This window comes from Salvelinus alpinus, chromosome 29 (assembly GCF_045679555.1).
Source record: "Salvelinus alpinus chromosome 29, SLU_Salpinus.1, whole genome shotgun sequence".
NCBI classification, from domain to species: domain Eukaryota; kingdom Metazoa; phylum Chordata; class Actinopteri; order Salmoniformes; family Salmonidae; genus Salvelinus; species Salvelinus alpinus.
The window spans coordinates 5037070-5064399 of NC_092114.1; the positions used below are offsets into that span (position 1 = coordinate 5037070).

Genomic DNA, 27330 nt, shown 5'->3' on the forward strand with positions numbered 1-27330 from the left:
GGGCTGCACAGGATTAAATGGCCCTGAGCCCGGGCTGCACAGGATTAAATGGCCCTGAGCCCGGGCTGCACAGGATTAAATGGCCCTGAGCCCAGGCTGCACAGGATTAAATGGCCCTGAGCCCGGGCTGCACAGGATTAAATGGCCCTGAGCCCGGGCTGCACAGGATTAAATGGCCCTGAGCCCGGGCTGCACAGGATTAAATGGCCCTGAGCCCGGGCTGCACAGGATTAAATGGCCCTGAGCCCGGGCTGCACAGGATTAAATGGCCCTGAGCCCGGGCTGCACAGGATTAAATGGCCCTGAGCCCGGGCTGCACAGGATTAAATGGCCCTGAGCCCGGGCTGCACAGGGCCATGTCGGTCCGCTAATACTTTCAAAGACCCAGTGCACGACTTTTGTAGGAAAAAAAACACATTTTTATTTTATTTATTTATTTCCAAATGGTATTTATTTGTAGGTGTTGCTGCAGCACCTCAGCAGCCCTAATTCCTGCGGCTGTGACCTGTGACCTGTGACTATATGAGGTGATGTGAGTAAATATCCTAAACACTTCAATTACACAATGTCTTTACACGAGGAACTTGTGCTTAGCTCTGACCGTGTGCCTGGAGAATTCCAACCTCAGATCCCTATCCAGGTGTGTGTGTGTGTAGGCTATTTCATGCCCAGGGCATTGATGTCTATCAACAACAGGTCAGTGAAGGTCTATCCTATCTTTAAGGCAGGGCAGTCATGCTGCAAGTCCTCTCCTATTCTATCATCTCCCGCAGCCTATCATTCATTCCAGCAGTCATGGTATTTCAAGAACATTTCTAAATTACATAACAAAACCCTGAAGAAGAGGCCAGTTTATTTCAATGCAGAATGCAGTAACATTGTCAGTTCTAGGTATATAACCCTGCAGGTGAGGGGGGTGTTACCTGTTTTTCTGACGAAGCAGCCAATCACCGATAGGCTGAAACCACGGTAGATGGACCAATCAGCGATAGGCTTGCCTTCTTTCAACCCAAATACTTTACACTGAAAGAATTCCAACAAAGTTGACTCATTCCTATTTAGCAAAGCAAGGTAAATATAGTCTTTCTTTTATAACAAGGATTTATTATTCCTTTCATGTACTGACTATTGGATAGGAGATCATTGATTAGCTGCTCTGTATTGGCACAAAGTACACAGAGGTGGAGCGGCGTCTAGTGAAGCCTAACTGCCAGGTAGAAAGGAAGGGGCTGTCTGTGTGAAACAAGTAGGGTAGGAAAAGTCGACTTACCTGTAACCCAGGTTCTGGCATCCCTCACCAACTCTGCCTCACTCTAGTAGTACCTGCTCTGACTTGAAAGTCCAGTTTCACAAGGAAGAATCGTGGAGGAAGAAAAATATGTCACAGGAGACGGACAAGTAAGTGATCATAGCTGGGGAAAGGATCTTTGATGACTAACATGACATACGAGACTTTTTTGCGCTGTAATTTGGGACTAAATAAATAAACTTCTGTTTTATTATGACATTAATATTTTAGTAAAGAATATGTAACAATTTTCATTTAGATTATTTGGGATTAATTTCCTCTAAAGTTTTGGAAGTATTATTATGGTTATGTTATAGGGCAAACTAAGGTTGGCGGCGAACAATTCTCAGTTTCCGTCAGATGTAATAAGCTACAATTTATATGAATAAAAACTTGAGGTCTTTTTGTTTTAGTACTATTTGGTTTAGGCCTATTTAATACTTTGAGAGGCTTTTAGGGCTAGAATAATCTGTAAATGTTAAACGACTGTGCATAACAATGTATTTACCATGTTATGAATAAAATATCTTGGTTTATTTATCACGTTAGTCATTATCTTCTGTTTTGACGCTGTATTTCCAGTACGCCTACCTGTTGGTTTGATTATGATATGTCGCCATCTTTATGTTACTGTTTTGTTCTGACTATGTCATACTGCATGTCTGTCTTCTTGATGGACTGGAATGTTGACACTATTGACATTTTGACTATTGTCTACTTTGTATTTCTTCATTTTTTCCCCAGTGAGATAATAATTTTTAAAGGCTATAGAATTAATTTCAATAACTTTTAAACTACTTTTTCTCATCAGATATGACCCTGATTCAAAAATGAGAATAAAATAGTTAGTATCCAATGATGGAATTATTATCATGATTAGTAGCTCACATGTTTCACAAATTCAACCATTTGACTTTAAAGCAGATCATGAAATGTGGACAGAAGCAGATGTACACTAATTCTATTGGTTGTACACTGAATATGCAAATACGTTGTTATCATATCAACCCCAGTAATGTTAGTCTGTTTCCCAGCCCTGTTTAGAGCATACACTATTAGTTCAAATGCCCACACTAGATCTCCACGAAAAACAACAGGTGTAGACACCAACCATAACCCATATTAGTTCAAAACAACAGGTGTAGACACCAACCATAACCCATATTTTGACATATAGGGCTACAAATGTGTTGTGAAGTCTCCAAGGCGTAAAGTTTAACAGCAGACATCAGCTGTATGCACTTCCCTGTGGGTTATACTATTTAAAGACCCAGCACAACCAAAAAACATTTCTCCTGTGTTTTATATGATATTTTCAATGGAGAGAAAGTATGAGAGTGGAGTACAGGAGGGGTAAGAAGAAAGAGCTCTGTAGTCCATAGCCTGGGCCCTGAGGGCTTCTAGGGGCTATAATAGCCTCAACATGGGGTCAGAGTGTCATAGGATCTGGAGACATGAGGAGGGGAAAGAAAGGTATGGGGGAGGAACTGTTGGGCGGAAGTATCTTTTGATTTGAAAGACATTTAAAATGGAGTTGTCCTAAACCTGGGCAAATAAACAATGTTGTTCTGAGCAGCAGACTAGTAGTTAGTCAGTCCTATAGCTATTGTCTGTCCTGATACTCTCTAACCTGTTGATTAGAGCTATTGTCTGTCCTGATACTCTCTAACCTGTTGATTAGAGCTATTGTCTGTCCTGATACTCTCTAACCTGTTGATTAGGGCTATTGTCTGTCCTGATACTCTCTAACCTGTTGATTAGGGCTATTATCTGTCCTGATACTCTCTAACCTGTTGATTAGGGCTATTGTCTGTCCTGATACTCTCTAACCTGTTGATTAGGGCTATTGTCCTTCTGATACTCTCTAACCTGTTGATTAGGGCTATTATCTGTCCTGAAGCTCTATAACCTGCTGGTTAGAGCTATTGTCTGTCCTGAAGCTCTCTAACCTGTTGATTATGGCTATTGTCTGTCCTGATACTCTCTAACCTGTTGATTAGGGCTATTGTCTGTCCTGATACTCTCTAACCTGTTGATTAGGGCTATTATCTGTCCTGATACTCTCTAACCTGTTGATTAGGGCTATTGTCTGTCCTGATACTCTCTAACCTGTTGATTAGGGCTATTGTCCTTCTGATACTCTCTAACCTGTTGATTAGGGCTATTATCTGTCCTGAAGCTCTATAACCTGCTGGTTAGAGCTATTGTCTGTCCTGAAGCTCTCTTTTTAATTTGTCATTTATTTCACCTTTATTTAACCAGGTAGGCTAGTTGAGAACAAGTTCTCATTTACAGCAAAGCAGTGCGACACAAACAACAGCACAGAGTTACACATGGAATAAACAAGCGTACAGTCAATAACACAATAGAAAAAGTCTATATACAGTGTGTGCAAATGGCGTGAGGCTATAAATAGGCCATTGTAGCAAAATAATTACAATTTAGCAGATTAACCCTGGAGTGATAAATGAGCAGATGATGGTGTGTAAGTAGTGATACTGGTGTGCAAAAGAGCAGAAAAGTAAATAAAAACAATATGGGGATGAGGTAGGTAGATTGGGTGGGCTATTTACAGATGGACTATGTACAGCTGCAGCGATCGGTTAGCTGCTCTGATAACTGATGTTTAAAGTTAGAGGGAAATATAAGTCTCCAACTTCAGTGATTTTTTTCTTCTCAATTCGTTCCAGTCACTGTCAGCAGAGAACTGGAAGGAAAGGCGGCCAAAGTAGGTGTTGGCTTTGGGGATGACCAGTGCGATATACCTGCTGGAGCGCGTGCTACGGGTGGGTGTTGTTATCGTGACCAGTGAGCTGAGATAAGGCGGAGCTTTACCTAGCATAGACTTATAGATGACCTGGAGCCAGTGGGTCTGGCGACGAATATGTAGCGAGGGCCAGCCGACTATAGCATACAGGTCGCAGTGGTGGGTTGCATATGGGACTTTGGGGACAAAACGGATGGCACTGTGATAGACAGCATCCAGTTTGCTGAGTAGAGTATTAGAAGCTATTTTGTAGATGACATCGCCGAAGTCGAGGATCGGTAGGATAGTCAGTTTTACGAGGGTATGTTTGGTGGCGTGAGTGAAGGAGGCTTTGTTGCGAAATAGAAAGCCGATTCTAGATTTGATTTTGGATTGGAGATGTTTGATATGAGTCTGGAAGGAGAGTTTACAGTCTAGCCAGACACGTAGGTATTTGTAGTTGTCCACGTATTCTAGGTCAGAACCGCCCAGAGTAGTGATGCTAGTCGGGCGGGCGGGTGCGGGCAGCGAACGGTTGAAAAGCATGCATTTTATTATTGTTTAAGAGCAGTTGGAGGCCATAGAAGGAGAGTTGTATGGCATTGAAGCTCTCTAACCTGTTGATTAGAGCTATTGTCTTTCCTGAAGTTCTCTAACCTGCTGATTAGAATAGATATATTGTCTGTCCTGAAGCTCTCTAACCTGTTGATTAGAGCTATTGTCTGTCCTGATACTCTCTAACCTGTTGATTAGGGCTATTGTCTGTCCTGATACTCTCTAACCTGTTGATTAGGGCTATTGTCTTTCCTGAAGTTCTCTAACCTGTTGATAAGAGCTCTTGAATGTCCTGATACTCCATAACCTGTTGATTAGGGCTATTGTCTGTTCTGAAGCTCTCGAACCTGTTGATTAGGGCTATTGTCTGTTCTGAAGCTCTCTAACCTGTTGATTATGGCTATTGTCTGTTCTGAAGTTCTCTAACCTGTTGATTAGGGCTATTGTCTGTTCTGAAGCTCTCTAACCTGTTGATTAGGGCTATTGTCTGTTCTGAAGCTCTCTAACCTGTTGATTAGGGCTATTGTCTGTTCTGAAGCTCTCTAACCTGTTGATTATGGCTATTGTCTGTTCTGAAGTTCTCTAACCTGTTGATTAGGGCTATTGTCTGTTCTGAAGTTCTCTAACCTGTTGATTAGGGCTATTGTCTGTTCTGAAGTTCTCTAACCTGTTGATTAGGGCTATTGTCTGTTGTGAAGCTCTCTAACCTGCTGGTTAGATTAGATATATTGTCTGTTGTGAAGCTCTCTAACCTGCTGGTTAGATTAGATATATTGTCTGTTCTGAAGCTCTCTAACCTGCTGGTTAGATTAGATATATTGTCTGTTCTGAAGCTCTCTAACCTGCTGGTTAGATTAGATATATTGTCTGTTCTGAAGCTCTCTAACCTGCTGGTTAGATTAGATATATTGTCTGTTCTGAAGCTCTCTAACCTGCTGGTTAGATTAAATATATTGTCTGTTCTGAAGCTCTCTAACCTGCTGGTTAGATTAGATATATTGTCTGTTCTGAAGCTCTCTAACCTGCTGGTTAGATTAGATATATTGTCTGTTCTGAAGCTCTCTAACCTGCTGGTTAGATTAGATATATTGTCTGTCCTGAAGCTCTCTAATCTGTTGATTAGAAAAGAGCTATTAAAACTTCTTATGGCTGAGGTCCCGTTAACGGGATCGACTTGACAACAGCCAGTGAAAGTGCAGGGCGCCAAATTCAAACAACAGAAATCTCATAATTAAAATTCCTCAAACATACAATTATTTTACACCATTTTAAAGATAAACTTGTTGTTAATCCCACCACAGTGTCCGATTTCAAAAAGGCTTTACGACGAAAGCACACCATCTGATTATGTTAGGTCAGTACCTTGTCACAGAACCACAGCCATTTTTCCAGCCAAAGAGAGGAGTCACAAAAAGCAGAAATAGAGATAAAATTAATCACTAACCTTTGATGATCTTCATCAGATGACACTCATAGGACTTCATGTTACACAATACATGTATGTTTTGTTCGATAAAGTTTATATTTATATCCAAAAATCTTAGTTTACTTTGGCGCGTTATGTTCAGTAATGTTTTGCCTCCAAAACATCCGGTGATTTTGCAGAGAGCCACATCAATTTCCCGAAATACTCATAATTAACATTTATAAAAGATACAAGTATTATACATGGAACTTTAGATAAACTTCTCCTTAATGCAACCGCTGTGTTAGATTTCAAAAAAACCTTACGGAAAAAGCACACCATGCTATAATCTGAGTACAGCGCTCAGAGACCAAAACAAGCCATACAGATATCCGCCATGTTGTGGAGTCAACAGAAGTCAGAAATAGCATTATAAATATTCACTTACCTTTGATGATCTTCATCAGAATGCACTCCCAGGAATCCCAGTTCCACAATAAATGTTTGTTTTGTTCGATAAAGTCCATAATTTATGTCCAAATACCTCCTTTTTGTTCGCGCGTTTAGTTCCAAAATCCAAATTGATGACGCGCAGGCCAGAAAAGTAAAAAAAATCCATTACAGTTCGTAGAAACATGTCAAAGGATGTATAGAATCAATCTTTAGGATGTTTTTAACATAAATCTTCAATAATGTTTCAACCGGAGAATTCCTTTGTCTGTAGAAATGCGATGGAACGCAGCTAACTCTCACGGGGGCGCGCCTGAGTGAGCTCGTGGCACTCTGCCAGAGCCCTGACTCAATCAGCTCTTATTCCCTCATCCTTCACAGTAGAAGCATCAAACAAGGTTCTAAAGACTGTTGACATCTAGTGGAAGCCTTAGGAAGTGCAATATGACCCCATAGACACTGTATATTGGATAGGCAAACCTACAAACCTCAGATTTCCCACTTCCTGGTTGGATTTTTTCTCAGGTTTTTGCCTGCCATATGAGTTCTGTTATACTCACAGACATTATTCAAACAGTTTTAGAAACTTCATAGTGTTTTCCATCCAAATCTACTAATAATATGCATATATTAGCTTCTGGGACTGAGTAGCAGGCAGTTTACTCTGGGCACGCTTTTCATCCAAACGTGAAAATGCTGCCCCCTATCCATAAGAAGTTAATAACAAAAAAAACACCGGAAAAGAGAACAAACAAATAATGGGTACATAACCCGACGCACACCAGGACAGACGTGCACAAGCACTGACAACAAACAATCACCGACAAGGACATGAGGGGGAACAGAGGGTTAAATACACAACATGTAATTGATGGGATTGGAACCAGGTGTGATGGAAGACAAGACAAAACAAATGGAAAATTAAAAGAGGATCAGCGATGGCTAGAAGGTCGGTGACTTCGACCGCCGAACGCCGCCCGAACAAGGAGAGGGACCAACTTCGGCGGAAGTCGTGACAATCTCCCAAAAACGTTTTTCAACAGAATGTAAAATGATAGTCTAGAAATTAAAGCTTTGGTTGTCTTCCTCTCAGGCTTCCATGTCTTCTCCCTGGACCTCCTTAATGTCCACCTCTTGAACATCAGACTCTGAGGCCTCATCTTCACTGTCACTTTCCAACCTTGTTGAGGATGGCTCGTTGTCAGGCTCAAAAAGCCAAAAATTTGCCCAGATGGCCAAGCATTTTTCAACCCTTGTATTGGTCAGCCTGTTGCATGCTTTGGTGTGTGTGTTCCCAAACAAGGACTAGTTGCGCTCTGAGGCGGCTGATGTTGGTGGGATTTGGAGGATGATGGCGGCAACAGGGGAAAGAGCCTCAGATCCACAAAGTCCCTTCCACCAGGTGGCTGATGAGATATGATGGCACGACTGCCATATTGCATCCCCATCCCAAAGCCCTTGCTTGGAAGTGTACTTCGCCAGACTGACAAGAACCTTGCCCTCATCCAGGCCAAGGTGGCGAGACTCGGTAGTGATGACACCATAGGCCTTGTTGATCTCTGCACCAGACAGGATGCTCTTGCCAGCATACTTGGGGTCCTACATGTACGCTGCGGCGTGTATGGGCTTCAGGCAGAAGTCTTCACGCTTCTTGATGTATTTCAGAACTGTAGTTTCCTCTGCTTGGAGCAACAGTGAAGTGGGTAGGGCAGTACGGATTTCTTCTCTTATATCTGCAAGCAGTGTCTGAACATCAGACAGGATGGCATTGTCTCCCTCAATCCGTGCAATGGCTACTGCTATAGGTTTCAGGAGTTTCAGGCTGCTTACCACTCTCTCCCAAAATACATCATCCAGGAGGATCCTCTTGATGGGGCTGTCCATATCGGCAGACTGTGATATGGCCATTTCTTAGAGAGACTCCTTCCCCTCCAGGAGACTTTCAAACATGATGACAACACCACCCCAACACGTGTTGCTGGGCAGCTTCAATGTGGTGCTCTTATTCTTCTCACTTTGCTTGGTGAGGTAGATTGCTGCTATAACTCGATGACCCTTCACATACTTAACCATTTCCTTGGCTCTCTTGTAGAGTGTATCCATTGTTTCAGTGCCATGATTTCCTTGAGGAGCATATTCAATGCACAGCTAATGGGTGTGATGTGAGGGTAAGACACCTCCACTTTAGACCAAGCAGCCTTCATGCAGCCTTCAGTCTTTAAATACCTTCTGCATTGTCTGTCACCAGTGCAAATACCTTCTGTGGTCCAAGGTCATTGATGACTGCCTTCAGCTCATCTGCAATGTAGAGACCGGTGTGTCTGTTGTCCCTTGTGTCTGTGCTCTTGTAGAATACTGGCTGAGGGGTGGAGATGATGTAATTAATTATTCCTTGCTCACGAACATTCGACAACTCATCAGAGATGATTGCAATACAGTCTGCTTTCTCTATGATTTTCTTGACCACTTGAACTCTGTTGAACTCTGCATCCAGCAAATGAGTAGATAAAGCATGTCTGGTTGGAGGGGTGTATGCTGGGCGAAGAACATTCAGAAATCTCTTCCAATACACATTGCCTGTGAGCATCAGAGGTGAACCAGTTGCATACACAGCTCGAGCAAGACATTCATCAGCATTTCTCTGACTACGTTCCTCCATTGAGTCAAAAAAACCTTCTGATTCCAGGAGGACCATGAGCTGTTGCTATCGATAAGGTGTCTGATTCATCATTTTCACCTCAAATAGAAGTAGAGGGACGTTTGTCAGAGGTTTTCTTCACATATGATTTGACACAGTATTTGCAAATGTACACAGCTTTTCCTTTACATTAGATGCAGTGAAATGTCTCCACACATCAGATAGTGCCGGTGGCATTTTCCTGTAAAGATTAGAAAAAAAATCGTTAAAATAAATAAATACAATTCCATGTACTGATATAGTTAAGAAGTTAGATTAAACAACTCCTTTGTAAGATCATTTTTTTCAAATGAAACATGTATGGAAATAGGTGAATTAACACTCCTCAGTTAGCAGGCTCAAGCAAGCTAAACCCCACATTGTAACAAAAACTAACTAGCAGAAATTGGTAACAAGTTAGAAATGATTTAAACACTTTGCTGTAGGCTACTATTTACTAGTAAACAAAAAAATTATGTATGCCATATGAAATATATTCACCCCACCCAGTATCGTAATCAAAACTTACCAGAAAACATGTAGTCCTTGGCTCAGACACTGTAGTACTGTGGGCTCAATAGCATCTCATTAGTGTGCAAGATCTTGAGAATCAGCTGTACATGTGATGGAAGAGTGCACTGCACATGTGATGGAAGAATGCACTGCACATGTGATGGAAGAATGCACTGTGCATGCAGAGGGTTACAATTCCATTGAATTGAGGATAGTTTAACTAAAATATGCCACAATACCGAGAATTGCCTTGTGTGTCCCACAAAAAAGGTTCCCTGTTACAAGATAACTTTTTAGCTTATAACAGTGTGCTTTTTAGCTTATAAAATGCCCCAAATTCCAGGGCTTAACTTCCCATGGAAAATTACAGGAAAAATTCCGGAATTTTACTGGAAAGATTCCAACCCTTTGCAACCCTAACTATATTAGGCCCAGCCTTTGGAACTGTGGTTTTCCTAGATATGGCTACTATATTGTGATCACTACATCCAATGGATACTGCTTTCAAGCACATTTCTGCAGCGTTAGTAAATATGTGATCAATACATGCTGTTTGTAACTACCCTGGAAGGTTGACTGATAACCTGAACCAGGTTGCAGTTATTGGTTACAGTTTGACGTTTTTTCTTGAGTGGGCATCTTGATTAAAGCCAGTCAATATTTAAATCTCCCAGAAAATATACCCCTCTGTTTATATCAAGCATTTCACACTTTATCCAGATGCTGACTGTTAGCACTTGGTGGTCTGTAGCAGCTTCCCACCAGAATGGTCTTTAGGTGAGGCAGATGAACCTGTTGCCATATTACTTCAACAGTATTTAACATTAGATGTTACATTACATTAGAAAAAAAAATAAAAAATAAATGTAAAATGTAAATTAGATCCTCTCTAATCTTTACAGGAATGTGGTTCTGAATATAAACAGCAACACCTCCACCATTGGCATTTCTGTCTTTTCGGTAGATGTTATAACCATGTATTTCTACCACTGTATCATCAAAGGTATTATCTAAGTGAGTTTCAGAGATAGTCAGAATATGAATGTCATCTGTTACTAGCAAAATATTGATTTCATGAACCTTGATTCTTAGACTACATATGTTAACGTGGGCTAATTTGAGCACTTTTCTTCTGGGATGATTACTTGCTTTCATTGCTTTACTGGGAGGTTTAGCAGCAGTAGATGTGCTCATGTTATTTATGTTAGTGGAGGGTGAGCTGCTCACAGTCGACTTCCTACTAGGCTTAGTGCTTGCTAACAGTATAAATCTGGTTCATAGACACATGATTACTGCATACAATAGGTGTAGGATCAGCAGAGACATTCAGGGCAGTTAAAGGGACATAAATTAGACTACATATATTGTGTCTACTGATGCCTCTGGTGTAATGTACAATTGCTGAAGCATTGTGAAAACTCTGTCACAATGGTACGGATTAGCTGAGCTGGGCTTGAGTCATTGATAAGTCATTGTCTCAACGCAACTTTATAGTGCTGTGAAAGGATCCAGGAACCCAAATGATTTGGGTGGATCCCATCCTTATATAACATGTTTTGTTTCCAAATGGTATCGAAATTGTCAACAAAAGTTACACCCATTGAGCTGCAATAATCACGTAGCCAGTTGTGAAGAGAAAGAATCCTGAGAAAGCGTTCCATGCCACGATTCAGAGGGCACAGGGCCAGATATGATTGGTCTTTTGTTAGTGTTTAGAAGAGAGTCAATCAACTCTTTAAAATCCAGTTTCAACTTTTCAGAACTGCCCTTCATAATGTCATTAAAACCCACATGGACTACGATAGAATCCATTTCCATGTCCTGGCATAGTACATTTGGGAGCAGCTTAGTAATGTAATTTACTCGAGTTCCGGGATAAGACATTGTTTTTGCACTAGGAATGGTCACATTTCTTACCATGGAGCTGCCCAGATTCACCGCTGGCGAGAAGGACGAGGAAATCCGCCCACTCCCACTCTTCTCAGGATTCAGAGAACCCTTTATGGATGGGCGAGAGGCAGGATAACGAGCCCATTGCTCCCGGCGCCTGTGGCAGGCCTCCGGCAGATGGAGAAGCCCCGCTTGATCCAGAACAGGGATGGAAGGTTGGCAACATCAACTAAGAATTCGTAGCACTGCGGCCGCAGACACAGGTACCCCCAGCAATGAAGGTGCAGGAAGATCAGGCTCCAGGACGGTGAAACTATTCGCTGTTTGTATCCTCTCCGGGCCTCTCGTTGGGAGTGAAGACTACTTTGCTGGAAGTCGCTGTCTTCGGCTTCCACGGCTTGTGACATGCGACCATTGTTGATTGTCTTGCTCCTCTTGCTGTGCTCCTTCTACTCCACTATCAGATGGGGGAGCTCCGGGCAACACCGGCCAGTCGGAAAACAACAAACGACAAGGCGGAGATGTATCCAACAAGCGTGAACGTCGTCCAGCCACCGGCGTAGAAAATGTAAACATTCTACTCTGCATTTCCCCCAGTTTCTTATGTAGGCTGGCGAGCTGGGTGATCAATGAATCCACCTCAAGCCTATAATCCTCGGCAAGTAAACAATTGCCACATTGGAACTCTGACTGGTCCGGTTTGTCCCGTAACAGTGGGTAATAGATACAGCTCCTACAGCGCTGGAACCATTCATTGCTTTCTCCAGACATAGAGGGTTACATTGCAAAACTCATCTGGTACCAACGTCGTTAGCTTGATGGCTAGCAGCTTAGCATCTCTGTCAAGCAGGTTAAACCTGTCTGTTAAGTGGGATTCCGAGACAAGAAATAACGGTCCTTGCTGTTAAAAGCTTATAGCTATTCTCTGCCCTGAAGCTCTCTAACCTGCTAATTAGAATATAGCTATTCTCTGCCCTGAAGCTCTCTAACCTGCTAATTAGAATATAGCTATTCTCCGCCCTGAAGCTCTCTAACCTGCTAATTAGAATATAGCTATTCTCCGCCCTGAAGCTCTCTAACCTGCTAATTAGGATATAGCTATTCTCCGCCCTGAAGCTCTCTAACCTGCTAATTAGAATATAGCTATTCTCCGCCCTGAAGCTCTCTAACCTGCTAATTAGAATATAGCTATTCTCCGCCCTGAAGCTCTCTAACCTGCTAATTAGAATATAGCTATTCTCCGCCCTGAAGCTATCTAACCTGCTAATTAGAATATAGCTATTCTCCGCCCTGAAGCTCTCTAACCTGCTAATTAGGATATAGCTATTCTCCGCCCTGAAGCTCTCTAACCTGCTAATTAGAATATAGCTATTCTCCGCCCTGAAGCTCTCTAACCTGCTAATTAGAATATAGCTATTCTCCGCCCTGAAGCTCTCTAACCTGCTAATTAGAATATAGCTATTCTCCGCCCTGAAGCTCTCTAACCTGCTAATTAGAATTTAGCTATTCTCCGCCCTGAAGCTCTCTAACCTGCTAATTAGAATATAGCTATTCTCTGCCCTGAAGCTCTCTAACCTGCTAATTAGAATATAGCTATTCTCCGCCCTGAAGCTCTCTAACCTGCTAATTAGAATATAGCTATTCTCCGCCCTGAAGCTCTCTAACCTACTAATTAGAATTTAGCTATTCTCCGCCCTGAAGCTCTCTAACCTGCTAATTAGAATATAGCTATTCTCTGCCCTGAAGCTCTCTAACCTGCTAATTAGAATATAGCTATTCTCCGCCCTGAAGCTCTCTAACCTGCTAATTAGAATATAGCTATTCTCCGCCCTGAAGCTCTCTAACCTGCTAATTAGAATATAGCTATTCTCCGCCCTGAAGCTCTCTAACCTGCTAATTAGAATATAGCTATTCTCCGCCCTGAAGCTCTCTAACCTGCTAATTAGAATATAGCTATTCTCCGCCCTGAAGCTCTCTAACCTGCTAATTAGAATATAGCTATTCTCCGCCCTGAAGCTCTCTAACCTGCTAATTAGAATATAGCTATTCTCCGCCCTGAAGCTCTCTAACCTGCTAATTAGAATTTAGCTATTCTCCGCCCTGAAGCTCTCTAACCTGCTAATTAGAATATAGCTATTCTCCGCCCTGAAGCTCTCTAACCTGCTAATTAGAATATAGCTATTCTCTGCCCTGAAGCTCTCTAACCTGCTAATTAGAATTTAGCTATTCTCCGCCCTGAAGCTCTCTAACCTGCTAATTAGAATTTAGCTATTCTCCGCCCTGAAGCTCTCTAACCTGCTAATTAGAATATAGCTATTCTCCGCCCTGAAGCTCTCTAACCTGCTAATTAGAATATAGCTATTCTCCGCCCTGAAGCTCTCTAACCTGCTAATTAGAATATAGCTATTCTCTGCCCTGAAGCTCTCTAACCTGCTAATTAGAATATAGCTATTCTCTGCCCTGAAGCTCTCTAACCTGCTAATTAGAATATAGCTATTCTCTGCCCTGAAGCTCTCTAACCTACTAATTAGAATATAGCTATTCTCCGCCCTGAAGCTCTCTAACCTGCTCCTCCAGACTACCATAAGGACATTCTCTATGGTTTACTAATGGAGCTCCTCCAGACTACCATAAGGACATTCTCTATGGTTTACTAATGGAGCTCATCTAGACTACCATAAGGACATTCTCTATGGTTTACTAATGGAGCTCATCTAGACTACCATAAGGACATTCTCTATGGTTTACTAATGGAGCTCCTCCAGACTACCATAAGGACATTCTCTATGGTTTACTAATGGAGCTCCTCCAGACTACCATAAGGACATTCTCTATGGTTTACTAATGGAGCTCCTCTAGACTACCATAAGGACATTCTCTATGGTTTACTAATGGAGCTCCTCCAGACTACCATAAGGACATTCTCTATGGTTTACTAATGGAGCTCCTCCAGACTACCATAAGGACATTCTCTATGGTTTACTAATGGAGCTCCTCTAGACTACCATAAGGACATTCTCTATGGTTTACTAATGGAGCTCCTCTAGACTACCATAAGGACATTCTCTATGGTTTACTAATGGAGCTCCTCTAGACTACCATAAGGACATTCTCTATGGTTTACTAATGGAGCTCATCTAGACTACCATAAGGACATTCTCTATGGTTTACTAATGGAGCTCCTCCAGACTACCATAAGGACATTCTCTATGGTTTACTAATGGAGCTCCTCTAGACTACCATAAGGACATTCTCTATGGTTTACTAATGGAGCTCCTCCAGACTACCATAAGGGCATTCTCTATGGTTTACTAATGGAGCTCATCTAGACTGCCATAAGGACATTCTCTATGGTTTACTAATGGAGCTCCTCCAGACTACCATAAGGACATTCTCTATGGTTTACTAATGGAGCTCCTCCAGACTACCATAAGGACATTCTCTATGGTTTACTAATGGAGCTCCTCCAGACTACCATAAGGACATTCTCTATGGTTTACTAATGGAGCTCCTCCAGACTACCATAAGGACATTCTCTATGGTTTACTAATGGAGCTCCTCCAGACTACCATAAGGACATTCTCTATGGTTTACTAATGGAGCTCCTCTAGACTACCATAAGGACATTCTCTATGGTTTACTAATGGAGCTCCTCCAGACTACCATAAGGACATTCTCTATGGTTTACTAATGGAGCTCCTCTAGACTACCATAAGGACATTCTCTATGGTTTACTAATGGAGCTCCTCTAGACTACCATAAGGACATTCTCTATGGTTTACTAATGGAGCTCCTCCAGACTACCATAAGGACATTCTCTATGGTTTACTAATGGAGCTCCTCTAGACTACCATAAGGACATTCTCTATGGTTTACTAATGGAGCTCCTCTAGACTACCATAAGGACATTCTCTATGGTTTACTAATGGAGCTCCTCCAGACTACCATAAGGGCATTCTCTATGGTTTACTAATGGAGCTCCTCTAGACTACCATAAGGACATTCTCTATGGTTTACTAATGGAGCTCCTCCAGACTACCATAAGGACATTCTCTATGGTTTACTAATGGAGCTCCTCTAGACTACCATAAGGACATTCTCTATGGTTTACTAATGGAGCTCCTCTAGACTACCATAAGGACATTCTCTATGGTTTACTAATGGAGCTCCTCTAGACTACCATAAGGACATTCTCTATGGTTTACTAATGGAGCTCCTCCAGACTACCATAAGGACATTCTCTATGGTTTGCTAATGGAGCTCATCTAGACTACCATAAGGACATTCTCTATGGTTTACTAATGGAGCTCCTCCAGACTACCATAAGGACATTCTCTATGGTTTACTAATGGAGCTCATCTAGACTACCATAAGGACATTCTCTATGGTTTACTAATGGAGCTCCTCTAGACTACCATAAGGACATTCTCTATGGTTTACTAATGGAGCTCCTCCAGACTACCATAAGGACATTCTCTATGGTTTACTAATGGAGCTCCTCTAGACTACCATAAGGACATTCTCTATGGTTTACTAATGGAGCTCCTCTAGACTACCATAAGGGCATTCTCTATGGTTTACTAATGGAGCTCCTCCAGACTACCATAAGGACATTCTCTATGGTTTACTAATGGAGCTCCTCCAGACTACCATAAGGACATTCTCTATGGTTTACTAATGGAGCTCCTCCAGACTACCATAAGGACATTCTCTATGGTTTACTAATGGAGCTCCTCTAGACTACCATAAGGACATTCTCTATGGTTTACTAATGGAGCTCCTCTAGACTACCATAAGGACATTCTCTATGGTTTACTAATGGAGCTCCTCTAGACTACCATAAGGACATTCTCTATGGTTTACTAATGGAGCTCCTCCAGACTACCATAAGGACATTCTCTATGGTTTACTAATGGAGCTCCTCTAGACTACCATAAGGACATTCTCTATGGTTTACTAATGGAGCTCATCTAGACTACCATAAGGACATTCTCTATGGTTTACTAATGGAGCTCCTCTAGACTACCATAAGGACATTCTCTATGGTTTACTAATGGAGCTCCTCCAGACTACCATAAGGACATTCTCTATGGTTTACTAATGGAGCTCCTCCAGACTACCATAAGGACATTCTCTATGGTTTACTAATGGAGCTCCTCCAGACTACCATAAGGACATTCTCTATGGTTTACTAATGGAGCTCCTCCAGACTACCATAAGGACATTCTCTATGGTTTACTAATGGAGCTCCTCCAGACTACCATAAGGACATTCTCTATGGTTTACTAATGGAGCTCCTCCAGACTACCATAAGGACATTCTCTATGGTTTACTAATGGAGCTCCTCCAGACTACCATAAGGACATTCTCTATGGTTTACTAATGGAGCTCCTCCAGACTACCATAAGGACATTCTCTATGGTTTACTAATGGAGCTCCTCCAGACTACCATAAGGACATTCTCTATGGTTTACTAATGGAGCTCCTCCAGACTACCATAAGGACATTCTCTATGGTTTACTAATGGAGCTCCTCCAGACTACCATAAGGACATTCTCTATGGTTTACTAATGGAGCTCCTCCAGACTACCATAAGGACATTCTCTATGGTTTACTAATGGAGCTCCTCTAGACTACCATAAGGACATTCTCTATGGTTTACTAATGGAGCTCCTCTAGACTACCATAAGGACATTCTCTATGGTTTACTAATGGAGCTCCTCCAGACTACCATAAGGACATTCTCTATGGTTTACTAATGGAGCTCCTCCAGACTACCATAAGGACATTCTCTATGGTTTACTAATGGAGCTCCTCTAGACTACCATAAGGACATTCTCTATGGTTTACTAATGGAGCTCCTCCAGACTACCATAAGGACATTCTCTATGGTTTACTAATGGAGCTCCTCCAGACTACCATAAGGACATTCTCTATGGTTTACTAATGGAGCTCCTCCAGACTACCATAAGGACATTCTCTATGGTTTACTAATGGAGCTCCTCCAGACTACCATAAGGGCATTCTCTATGGTTTACTAATGGAGCTCCTCTAGACTACCACAAGGACATTCTCTATGGTTTACTAATGGAGCTCCTCCAGACTACCATAAGGTTATTCTCTATGGTTTACTAATGGAGCTCCTCCAGACTACCATAAGGACATTCTCTATGGTTTACTAAAGGAGCTCCTCCAGACTACCATAAGGACATTCTCTATGGTTTACTAATGGAGCTCCTCCAGACTACCATAAGGACATTCTCTATGGTTTACTAACGGAGCTCCTCTAGACTACCATAAGGACATTCTCTATGGTTTACTAATGGAGCTCCTCCAGACTACCATAAGGACATTCTCTATGGTTTACTAATGGAGCTCCTCCAGACTACCATAAGGACATTCTCTATGGTTTACTAATGGAGCTCCTCTAGACTACCATAAGGACATTCTCTATGGTTTACTAATGGAGCTCCTCCAGACTACCATAAGGACATTCTCTATGGTTTACTAATGGAGCTCCTCTAGACTACCATCAGGACATTCTCTATGGTTTACTAATGGAGCTCCTCTAGACTACCATAAGGACATTCTCTATGGTTTACTAATGGAGCTCCTCCAGACTACCATAAGGACATTCTCTATGGTTTACTAATGGAGCTCCTCCAGACTACCATAAGGACATTCTCTATGGTTTACTAATGGAGCTCCTCCAGACTACCATAAGGACATTCTCTATGGTTTACTAATGGAGCTCCTCCAGACTACCATAAGGACATTCTCTATGGTTTACTAATGGAGCTCCTCTAGACTACCATAAGGACATTCTCTATGGTTTACTAATGGAACTCCTCTAGACTACCATAAGGACATTCTCTATGGTTTACTAATGGAGCTCCTCTAGACTACCATAAGGACATTCTCTATGGTTTACTAATGGAGCTCCTCCAGACTACCATAAGGGCATTCTCTATGGTTTACTAATGGAGCTCCTCCAGACTACCATAAGGACATTCTCTATGGTTTACTAATGGAGCTCCTCCAGACTACCATAAGGACATTCTCTATGGTTTACTAATGGAGCTCCTCCAGACTACCATAAGGACATTCTCTATGGTTTACTAATGGAGCTCCTCCAGACTACCATAAGGACATTCTCTATGGTTTACTAATGGAGCTCCTCCAGACTACCATAAGGACATTCTCTATGGTTTACTAATGGAGCTCCTCTAGACTACCATAAGGACATTCTCTATGGTTTACTAATGGAGCTCCTCTAGACTACCATAAGGACATTCTCTATGGTTTACTAATGGAGCTCCTCTAGACTACCATAAGGACATTCTCTATGGTTTACTAATGGAGCTCCTCCAGACTACCATAAGGACATTCTCTATGGTTTACTAATGGAGCTCCTCTAGACTACCATAAGGACATTCTCTATGGTTTACTAATGGAGCTCCTCCAGACTACCATAAGGACATTCTCTATGGTTTACTAATGGAGCTCCTCTAGACTACCATAAGGACATTCTCTATGGTTTACTAATGGAGCTCCTCTAGACTACCATAAGGACATTCTCTATGGTTTACTAATGGAGCTCCTCTAGACTACCATAAGGACATTCTCTATGGTTTACTAATGGAGCTCCTCTAGACTACCATAAGGACATTCTCTATGGTTTACTAATGGAGCTCCTCCAGACTACCATAAGGACATTCTCTATGGTTTACTAATGGAGCTCCTCCAGACTACCATAAGGACATTCTCTATGGTTTACTAATGGAGCTCCTCCAGACTACCATAAGGACATTCTCTATGGTTTACTAATGGAGCTCCTCCAGACTACCATAAGGACATTCTCTATGGTTTACTAATGGAGCTCCTCCAGACTACCATAAGGACATTCTCTATGGTTTACTAATGGAGCTCCTCCAGACTACCATAAGGACATTCTCTATGGTTTACTAATGGAGCTCCTCTAGACTACCATAAGGACATTCTCTATGGTTTACTAATGGAGCTCCTCCAGACTACCATAAGGACATTCTCTATGGTTTACTAATGGAGCTCCTCTAGACTACCATCAGGACATTCTCTATGGTTTACTAATGGAGCTCCTCTAGACTACCATAAGGACATTCTCTATGGTTTACTAATGGAGCTCCTCCAGACTACCATAAGGACATTCTCTATGGTTTACTAATGGAGCTCCTCTAGACAACCATAAGGACATTCTCTATGGTTTACTAATGGAGCTCCTCTAGACTACCATAAGGACATTCTCTATGGTTTACTAATGGAGCTCCTCCAGACTACCATAAGGGCATTCTCTATGGTTTACTAATGTAGCTCCTCCAGACTACCATAAGGACATTCTCTATGGTTTACTAATGGAGCTCCTCTAGACTACCATAAGGACATTCTCTATGGTTTACTAATGGAGCTCCTCTAGACTACCATAAGGACATTCTCTATGGTTTACTAATGGAGCTCCTCTAGACTACCATAAGGACATTCTCTATGGTTTACTAATGGAGCTCCTCCAGACTACCATAAGGACATTCTCTATGGTTTACTAATGGAGCTCCTCCAGACTACCATAAGGAAATTCTCTATGGTTTACTAATGGAGCTCCTCCAGACTACCATAAGGACATTCTCTATGGTTTACTAATGGAGCTCCTCTAGACTACCATAAGGACATTCTCTATGGTTTACTAATGGAGCTCCTCTAGACTACCATAAGGACATTCTCTATGGTTTACTAATGGAGCTCCTCCAGACTACCATAAGGGCATTCTCTATGGTTTACTAATGGAGCTCCTCCAGACTACCATAAGGACATTCTCTATGGTTTACTAATGGAGCTCCTCCAGACTACCATAAGGACATTCTCTATGGTTTACTAATGGAGCTCCTCTAGACTACCATAAGGACATTCTCTATGGTTTACTAATGGAGCTCCTCCAGACTACCATAAGGACATTCTCTATGGTTTACTAATGGAGCTCCTCCAGACTACCATAAGGACATTCTCTATGGTTTACTAATGGAGCTCCTCCAGACTACCATAAAGGCATTCTCTATGGTTTACTAATGGAGCTCCTCCAGACTACCATAAGGACATTCTCTATGGTTTACTAATGGAGCTCCTCCAGACTACCATAAGGACATTCTCTATGGTTTACTAATGGAGCTCCTCCAGACTACCATAAGGACATTCTCTATGGTTTACTAATGGAGCTCCTCCAGACTACCATAAGGGCATTCTCTATGGTTTACTAATGGAGCTCCTCTAGACTACCATAAGGACATTCTCTATGGTGTACTAATGTAGCTCCTCCAGACTACCATAAGGACATTCTCTATGGTTTACTAATGGAGCTCCTCCAGACTACCATAAGGACATTCTCTATGGTTTACTAATGGAGCTCCTCCAGACTACCATAAGGACATTCTCTATGGTTTACTAATGGAGCTCCTCCAGACTACCATAAGGACATTCTCTATGGTTTATTAATGGAGCTCCTCTAGACTACCATAAGGACATTCTCTATGGTTTATTAATGGAGCTCCTCCAGACTACCATAAGGACATTCTCTATGGTTTACTAATGGAGCTCCTCTAGACTACCATAAGGACATTCTCTATGGTTTACTAATGGAGCTCCTCCAGACTACCATAAGGACATTCTCTATGGTTTACTAATGGAGCTCCTCCAGACTACCATAAGGACATTCTCTATGGTTTATTAATGGAGCTCCTCCAGACTACCATAAGGACATTCTCTATGGTTTATTAATGGAGCTCCTCTAGACTACCATAAGGACATTCTCTATGGTTTACTAATGGAGCTCCTCCAGACTACCATAAGGACATTCTCTATGGTTTACTAATGGAGCTCCTCCAGACTACCATAAGGACATTCTCTATGGTTTACTAATGGAGCTCCTCCAGACTACCATAAGGACATTCTCTATGGTTTATTAATGGAGCTCCTCCAGATTACCATAAGGACATTCTCTATGGTTTACTAATGGAGCTCCTCCAGACTACCATAAGGACATTCTCTATGGTTTACTAATGGAGCTCCTCCAGACTACCATAAGGACATTCTCTATGGTTTATTAATGGAGCTCCTCTAGACTACCATAAGGACATTCTCTATGGTTTACTAATGGAGCTCCTCCAGACTACCATAAGGACATTCTCTATGGTTTACTAATGGAGCTCCTCCAGACTACCATAAGGACATTCTCTATGGTTTACTAATGGAGCTCCTCCAGACTACCATAAGGACATTCTCTATGGTTTACTAATGGAGCTCCTCCAGACTACCATAAGGACATTCTCTATGGTTTACTAATGGAGCTCCTCTAGACTACCATAAGGACATTCTCTATGGTTTACTAATGGAGCTCCTCCAGACTACCATAAGGACATTCTCTATGGTTTATTAATGGAGCTCCTCCAGATTACCATAAGGACATTCTCTATGGTTTACTAATGGAGCTCCTCCAGACTACCATAAGGACATTCTCTATGGTTTACTAATGGAGCTCCTCCAGACTACCATAAGGACATTCTCTATGGTTTATTAATGGAGCTCCTCTAGACTACCATAAGGACATTCTCTATGGTTTACTAATGGAGCTCCTCCAGACTACCATAAGGACATTCTCTATGGTTTACTAATGGAGCTCCTCCAGACTACCATAAGGACATTCTCTATGGTTTACTAATGGAGCTCCTCCAGACTACCATAAGGACATTCTCTATGGTTTACTAATGGAGCTCCTCCAGACTACCATAAGGACATTCACCATAAACAACCAGAAGAGACACCAGCTGTTGTGATTATAGGCCCTATCTCCTTAGACCCTTCGCTATATAGAGTGTATAAGTGTTAGGGGTTAGGATATATATATTGTGTATAATAAGTGTTTGTGTGTATACGTGTGTATAATACGTGTGTGTGTGTAACCGATGTGAAATGGCTAGCTAGTTAGCGGTGGTGCGCGCTAATAGCCTTTCAAACGGTGACATCACTCGCTTTGAGACCTTGAAGTAGTGGTTCCCCTTGCTCTGCAAGGGCCGTGGCCTTTGTGGAGCGATGGGTAACGATGCTTCGTGGGTGACTGTTGTTGTTGTGTGCAGAGGGTCCCTAGTTCGCGCCCGGGTCGGGGCGAGGGGACGGACTAAAGTTATACTGTTACATGTGTGCATATGCAGTGTGTGCCAGTGTGTGTGTGTGTGTGTGTGTGTGTGTGTGTGTGTGTGTGTGTGTGTGTGTGTGTGTGTGTGTGTGTGTGTGTGTGTGTGTGTGTGTGTGTGTGTGTGTGTGTGTATAATACGTGTGTTTGTGTACAGTTGAAGTCGGAAGTTTACATACAGGTTCTCTACTCCGACAAATTAATCCACACATAAAACGGCCAACCGAATCATTTCTAGTCATCTCTCCTCCTTCCAGGCCTTTTCATCTTTGAACTTATATGGTGATCGCATCTAAACTTTCATAGTATTACCACGACTACAGGCAAAACAGTTCATCTTTCAATCACCCACGTGGGTATAACCAATGAGGAGATGGCACGTGGGTACCTGCTTCTATAAACCAATGAGGAGATGGGAGAGGCAGGACTTTCAGCGCGATCTGCGTCTGAAATAGGAGTGACTTCTATTTTAGCCCTTGGTAACGCAGACGTTCGTTGGCGCGCGCGAGCAGTGTGGGTGTAATAATTGAATAACATGGATTTCAAATTTTATTTTGAGACGCTCGCGCACCCGACGTGTCTGGTCTGGTCAGCATGTTAGGATCACCACTTCATTTCAAGAATGTGAAATGTCAGAATAATAGTAGAGAGAATGATTTATTTCAGCTTTTATTTATTTCATCACATTCCCAGTGGGTCAGAAGTTACATACACTCAATAAGTATTTGGTAGCATTGCCTTTAAATTGTTTAACTTGGGTCAAACATTTTGGGTAGCCTTCCACAAGCTTCCCACAATAAGTTGGGTGAATTTTGGCCCATTCCTCCTGACAGAGCTGGTGTAATTGAGTCAGGTTTGTAGGCCTCCTTGCCCGCACACGCTTTTTCAGTTCTGCCCACAGATTTTCTATGGGATTGAGGTCAGGGCTTTGTGATGGCCACTCCAATACCTTGACTTTGTTGTCCTTAAGCCGGTTTGCCACAACTTTGGAACTATGCTTGGGGTCATTGTCCATTTGGAAGACACATTGCGACCAACTTCCTGACTGATGTCTTGAGATGTTGCTTCCATATATCCACATAATTTTCCTCCTCATGATGCCATCTATTTTGTGAAGTGGACGAGCTGCTGTTCTGGGATTGATTTGCACTTTTCACACCAAAGTACGTTCATCTCTAGGAGACAGAACGCGTCTCCTTCCTGAGCGGTATGACGGCTGCGTGGTCCCATGGTGTTTATACTTGCGTACTATTGTTTGTACAGATGACCATGGTACCGTCATGCGTTTGGAAATTGCTACCAAGGATGAACCAGACTTGTGGGGGTTTACAATTTTTTTCTTAGATCTTGGCTGATTTCTTTTGATTTTCCCATGATGTCAAGCAAAGAGGCACTGACTTTGAAGGTAGGCCTTGAAATAGATCCACAGGTACACCTCCAATTGACGCAAATTATGTCAATTAGCCTATCAGAAGCTTCTAAAACCATGACATAATTTTCTGTAATTTTCCAAGCTGTTTAAAGGCACAGTCAACTTAGTGTATGTAAACTTCTGACCCACTGGAATTGTGATACAGGGAATTATAAGTGAAATAATCTGTCTGTAAACAATTGTTGGAAATATTACTTGTGTCATGCACAAAGTAGATGTCCTAACCGACTTGGCAAACTATAGTTTGTTAACAAGAAATTTGTGGAGTGGTTGAAAAACGAGTTTTAATGACTCCAACCTAAGTGTATGTAAACTTCAGACTTCAGCTATATATTAAGAGTGTGTGTTTGTGTCATATCACAGTAAGCGGCTGGTGGTGGTGGTACCCAACGAGACGTCCTTCCAAGGGCGGCGTGCATACACCAGCGAGGACGAGGCATGGCGGTCCTACTTGGAGAACCCTCTGACTGCAGCCACTAAGGCCATGATGAGCATCAATGGAGACGAGGACAGTGCTGCAGCCCTGGGACTGCTCTACGACTATTACAAGGTGAGTAAGTTACAAAGTTCACTACTACTACTACTATCACTACTACTACTACTATCACTACTACTACTAAAACTACTATCACTAATACTACTATCACTACTGCTACTAATACTAATATCACTACTACTACTACTAGTATCACTACTACTACTACTATCACTACTACTACTACTATCACTACTACTACTAAAACTACTATCACTAATACTACTATCACTACTACTACTACTACTATCACTACTACTACTACTATCACTACTACTACTACTATCACTCCTACTACTACTACTACTATCACTACTACTACTACTATCACTACTACTACTACTATCACTCCTACTACTACTATCACTACTACTACTACTACTACTATCACTACTACTACTACTATCACTACTACTACTAATACTACTATCACTACTACTACTACTACTACTATCACTATCACTACCACTACTACTACTACTACTACTATCACTACTGCTACTAATACTAATATCACTACTACTACTACTACTACTATCACTACTACTATCACTACTACTACTACTATCACTACTACTACTACTATCACTACTACTACTACTACTACTACTACTATTATCACTACTACTATTACTACTACTATCACTACTACTACTAATACTAATATCACTACTACTACTACTACTACTATCACTACTACTACTACTACTATCACTACTACTAATACTACTATCACTACTACTACTACTATCACTACTACTACTACTATCACTACTACTACTACTACTACTACTATTATCACTACTACTACTACTACTATCACTACTATTACTACTACTACTGTCACTACAACTACTACTACTACTACTATCACTGCTACTACTACTCCTACTATCACTACTACTACTACTACTACTACTAATATCACTACTACTACTACCACTATCACTACTACTGCTACTACTACTACCACTATCACTACAACTATTACTACTACCACTATCACTACTACTACTACTATCACTACAACTACTACTACTACTATTATCACTACTACTACTACTACTATCACTACAACTACTACTACTACTACTACTATCACTACAACCAGTACTACTACTACTATCACTACAACTACTACCACTATCACTACAACTACTACCACTATCACTACAACTACTAATATCACTACTACTACAACTACTACTATCACTATCACTACAACTATTACTACTACCACTATCACTACTACTACTACTACTATCACTATCACTACTACTACTACTACTACTACTACTACTACTCTATCACTATCACTAAAACTACTACTAGTACTTCTGCTACTTCTATCACTACTACTACTACTACTGCTACTTATTCTTCTGCTACTGCTACTTATTCTACTACTACTGCTACTACTGCTGCTACCACTACTTATACTTATTCTACTACTACTGCTACGTATTCTACTACTACTGCTACTACTGCTACTTATTCTACTACTACTGCTACTACTACTGCTACTTATTCTACTACTACTACTATCACTACTACTAATACTACTGTCACTACTACTATCACTACTACTACTACTATCACTACTACTACTACTATCACTACTACTACTACTACTACTACTATTATCACTACTACTACTACTACTATCACTACTATTACTACTACTAATGTCACTACAACTACTACTACTACTACTATCACTGCTACTACTACTCCTACTATCACTACTACTACTACTACTACTACTACTACTACTAATATCACTACTACTACTACCACTATCACTACTACTGCTACTATTACTACCACTATCACTACAACTATTACTAGTACCACTATCACTACTACTACTACTATCACTACAACTACTACTACTACTACTATTATCACTACTACTACTACTACTATCACTACAACAACTACTACTACTACTACTATCACTACAACTACTACTACTACTACTATCACTACAACTACTACCACTATCACTACAACTATTACTACTACCACTATCACTACTACTACTACTACTATCACTACAACTACTACTACTACTATTATCACTACTACTACTACTACTATCACTACAACTACTACTACTACTACTACTATCACTACAACCAGTACTACTACTACTATCACTACAACTACTACCACTATCACTACAACTACTACCACTATCACTACAACTACTAATATCACTACTACTACTACTACAACTACTACTATCACTATCACTACAACTATTACTACTACCACTATCACTACTACTACTACTACTATCACTATCACTACTACTACTACTACTACTACTACTACTACTCTATCACTATCACTAAAACTACTACTAGTACTTCTGCTACTTCTATCACTACTACTACTACTACTGCTACTTATTCTTCTGCTACTGCTACTTATTCTACTACTACTGCTACTACTGCTGCTACCACTACTTATACTTATTCTACTACTACTGCTACGTATTCTACTACTACTGCTACTACTGCTACTTATTCTACTGCTACTACTACTGCTACCTATTCTACTACTACTACTATCACTACTACTAATACTACTGTCACTACTACTATCACTACTACTACTACTAT

General features: G+C 41.3%; 1 protein-coding gene across 1 annotated transcript in view; it reads left to right on the top strand.

The window, feature by feature from the left end:
- Window positions 1-1042: 1042 nt before the first annotated feature.
- Window positions 1043-27330, top strand: part of grhl2b (grainyhead-like transcription factor 2b) — a 115054-nt gene continuing 88766 nt past the window's right edge. The window contains exons 1-2 of the mRNA XM_071374382.1: window positions 1043-1398; window positions 24532-24718. Of these exons, the coding sequence (XP_071230483.1) occupies window positions 1379-1398; window positions 24532-24718 (207 nt within the window). The 5' untranslated portion in view covers window positions 1043-1378. The remainder of the gene's footprint in view (window positions 1399-24531; window positions 24719-27330) is intronic.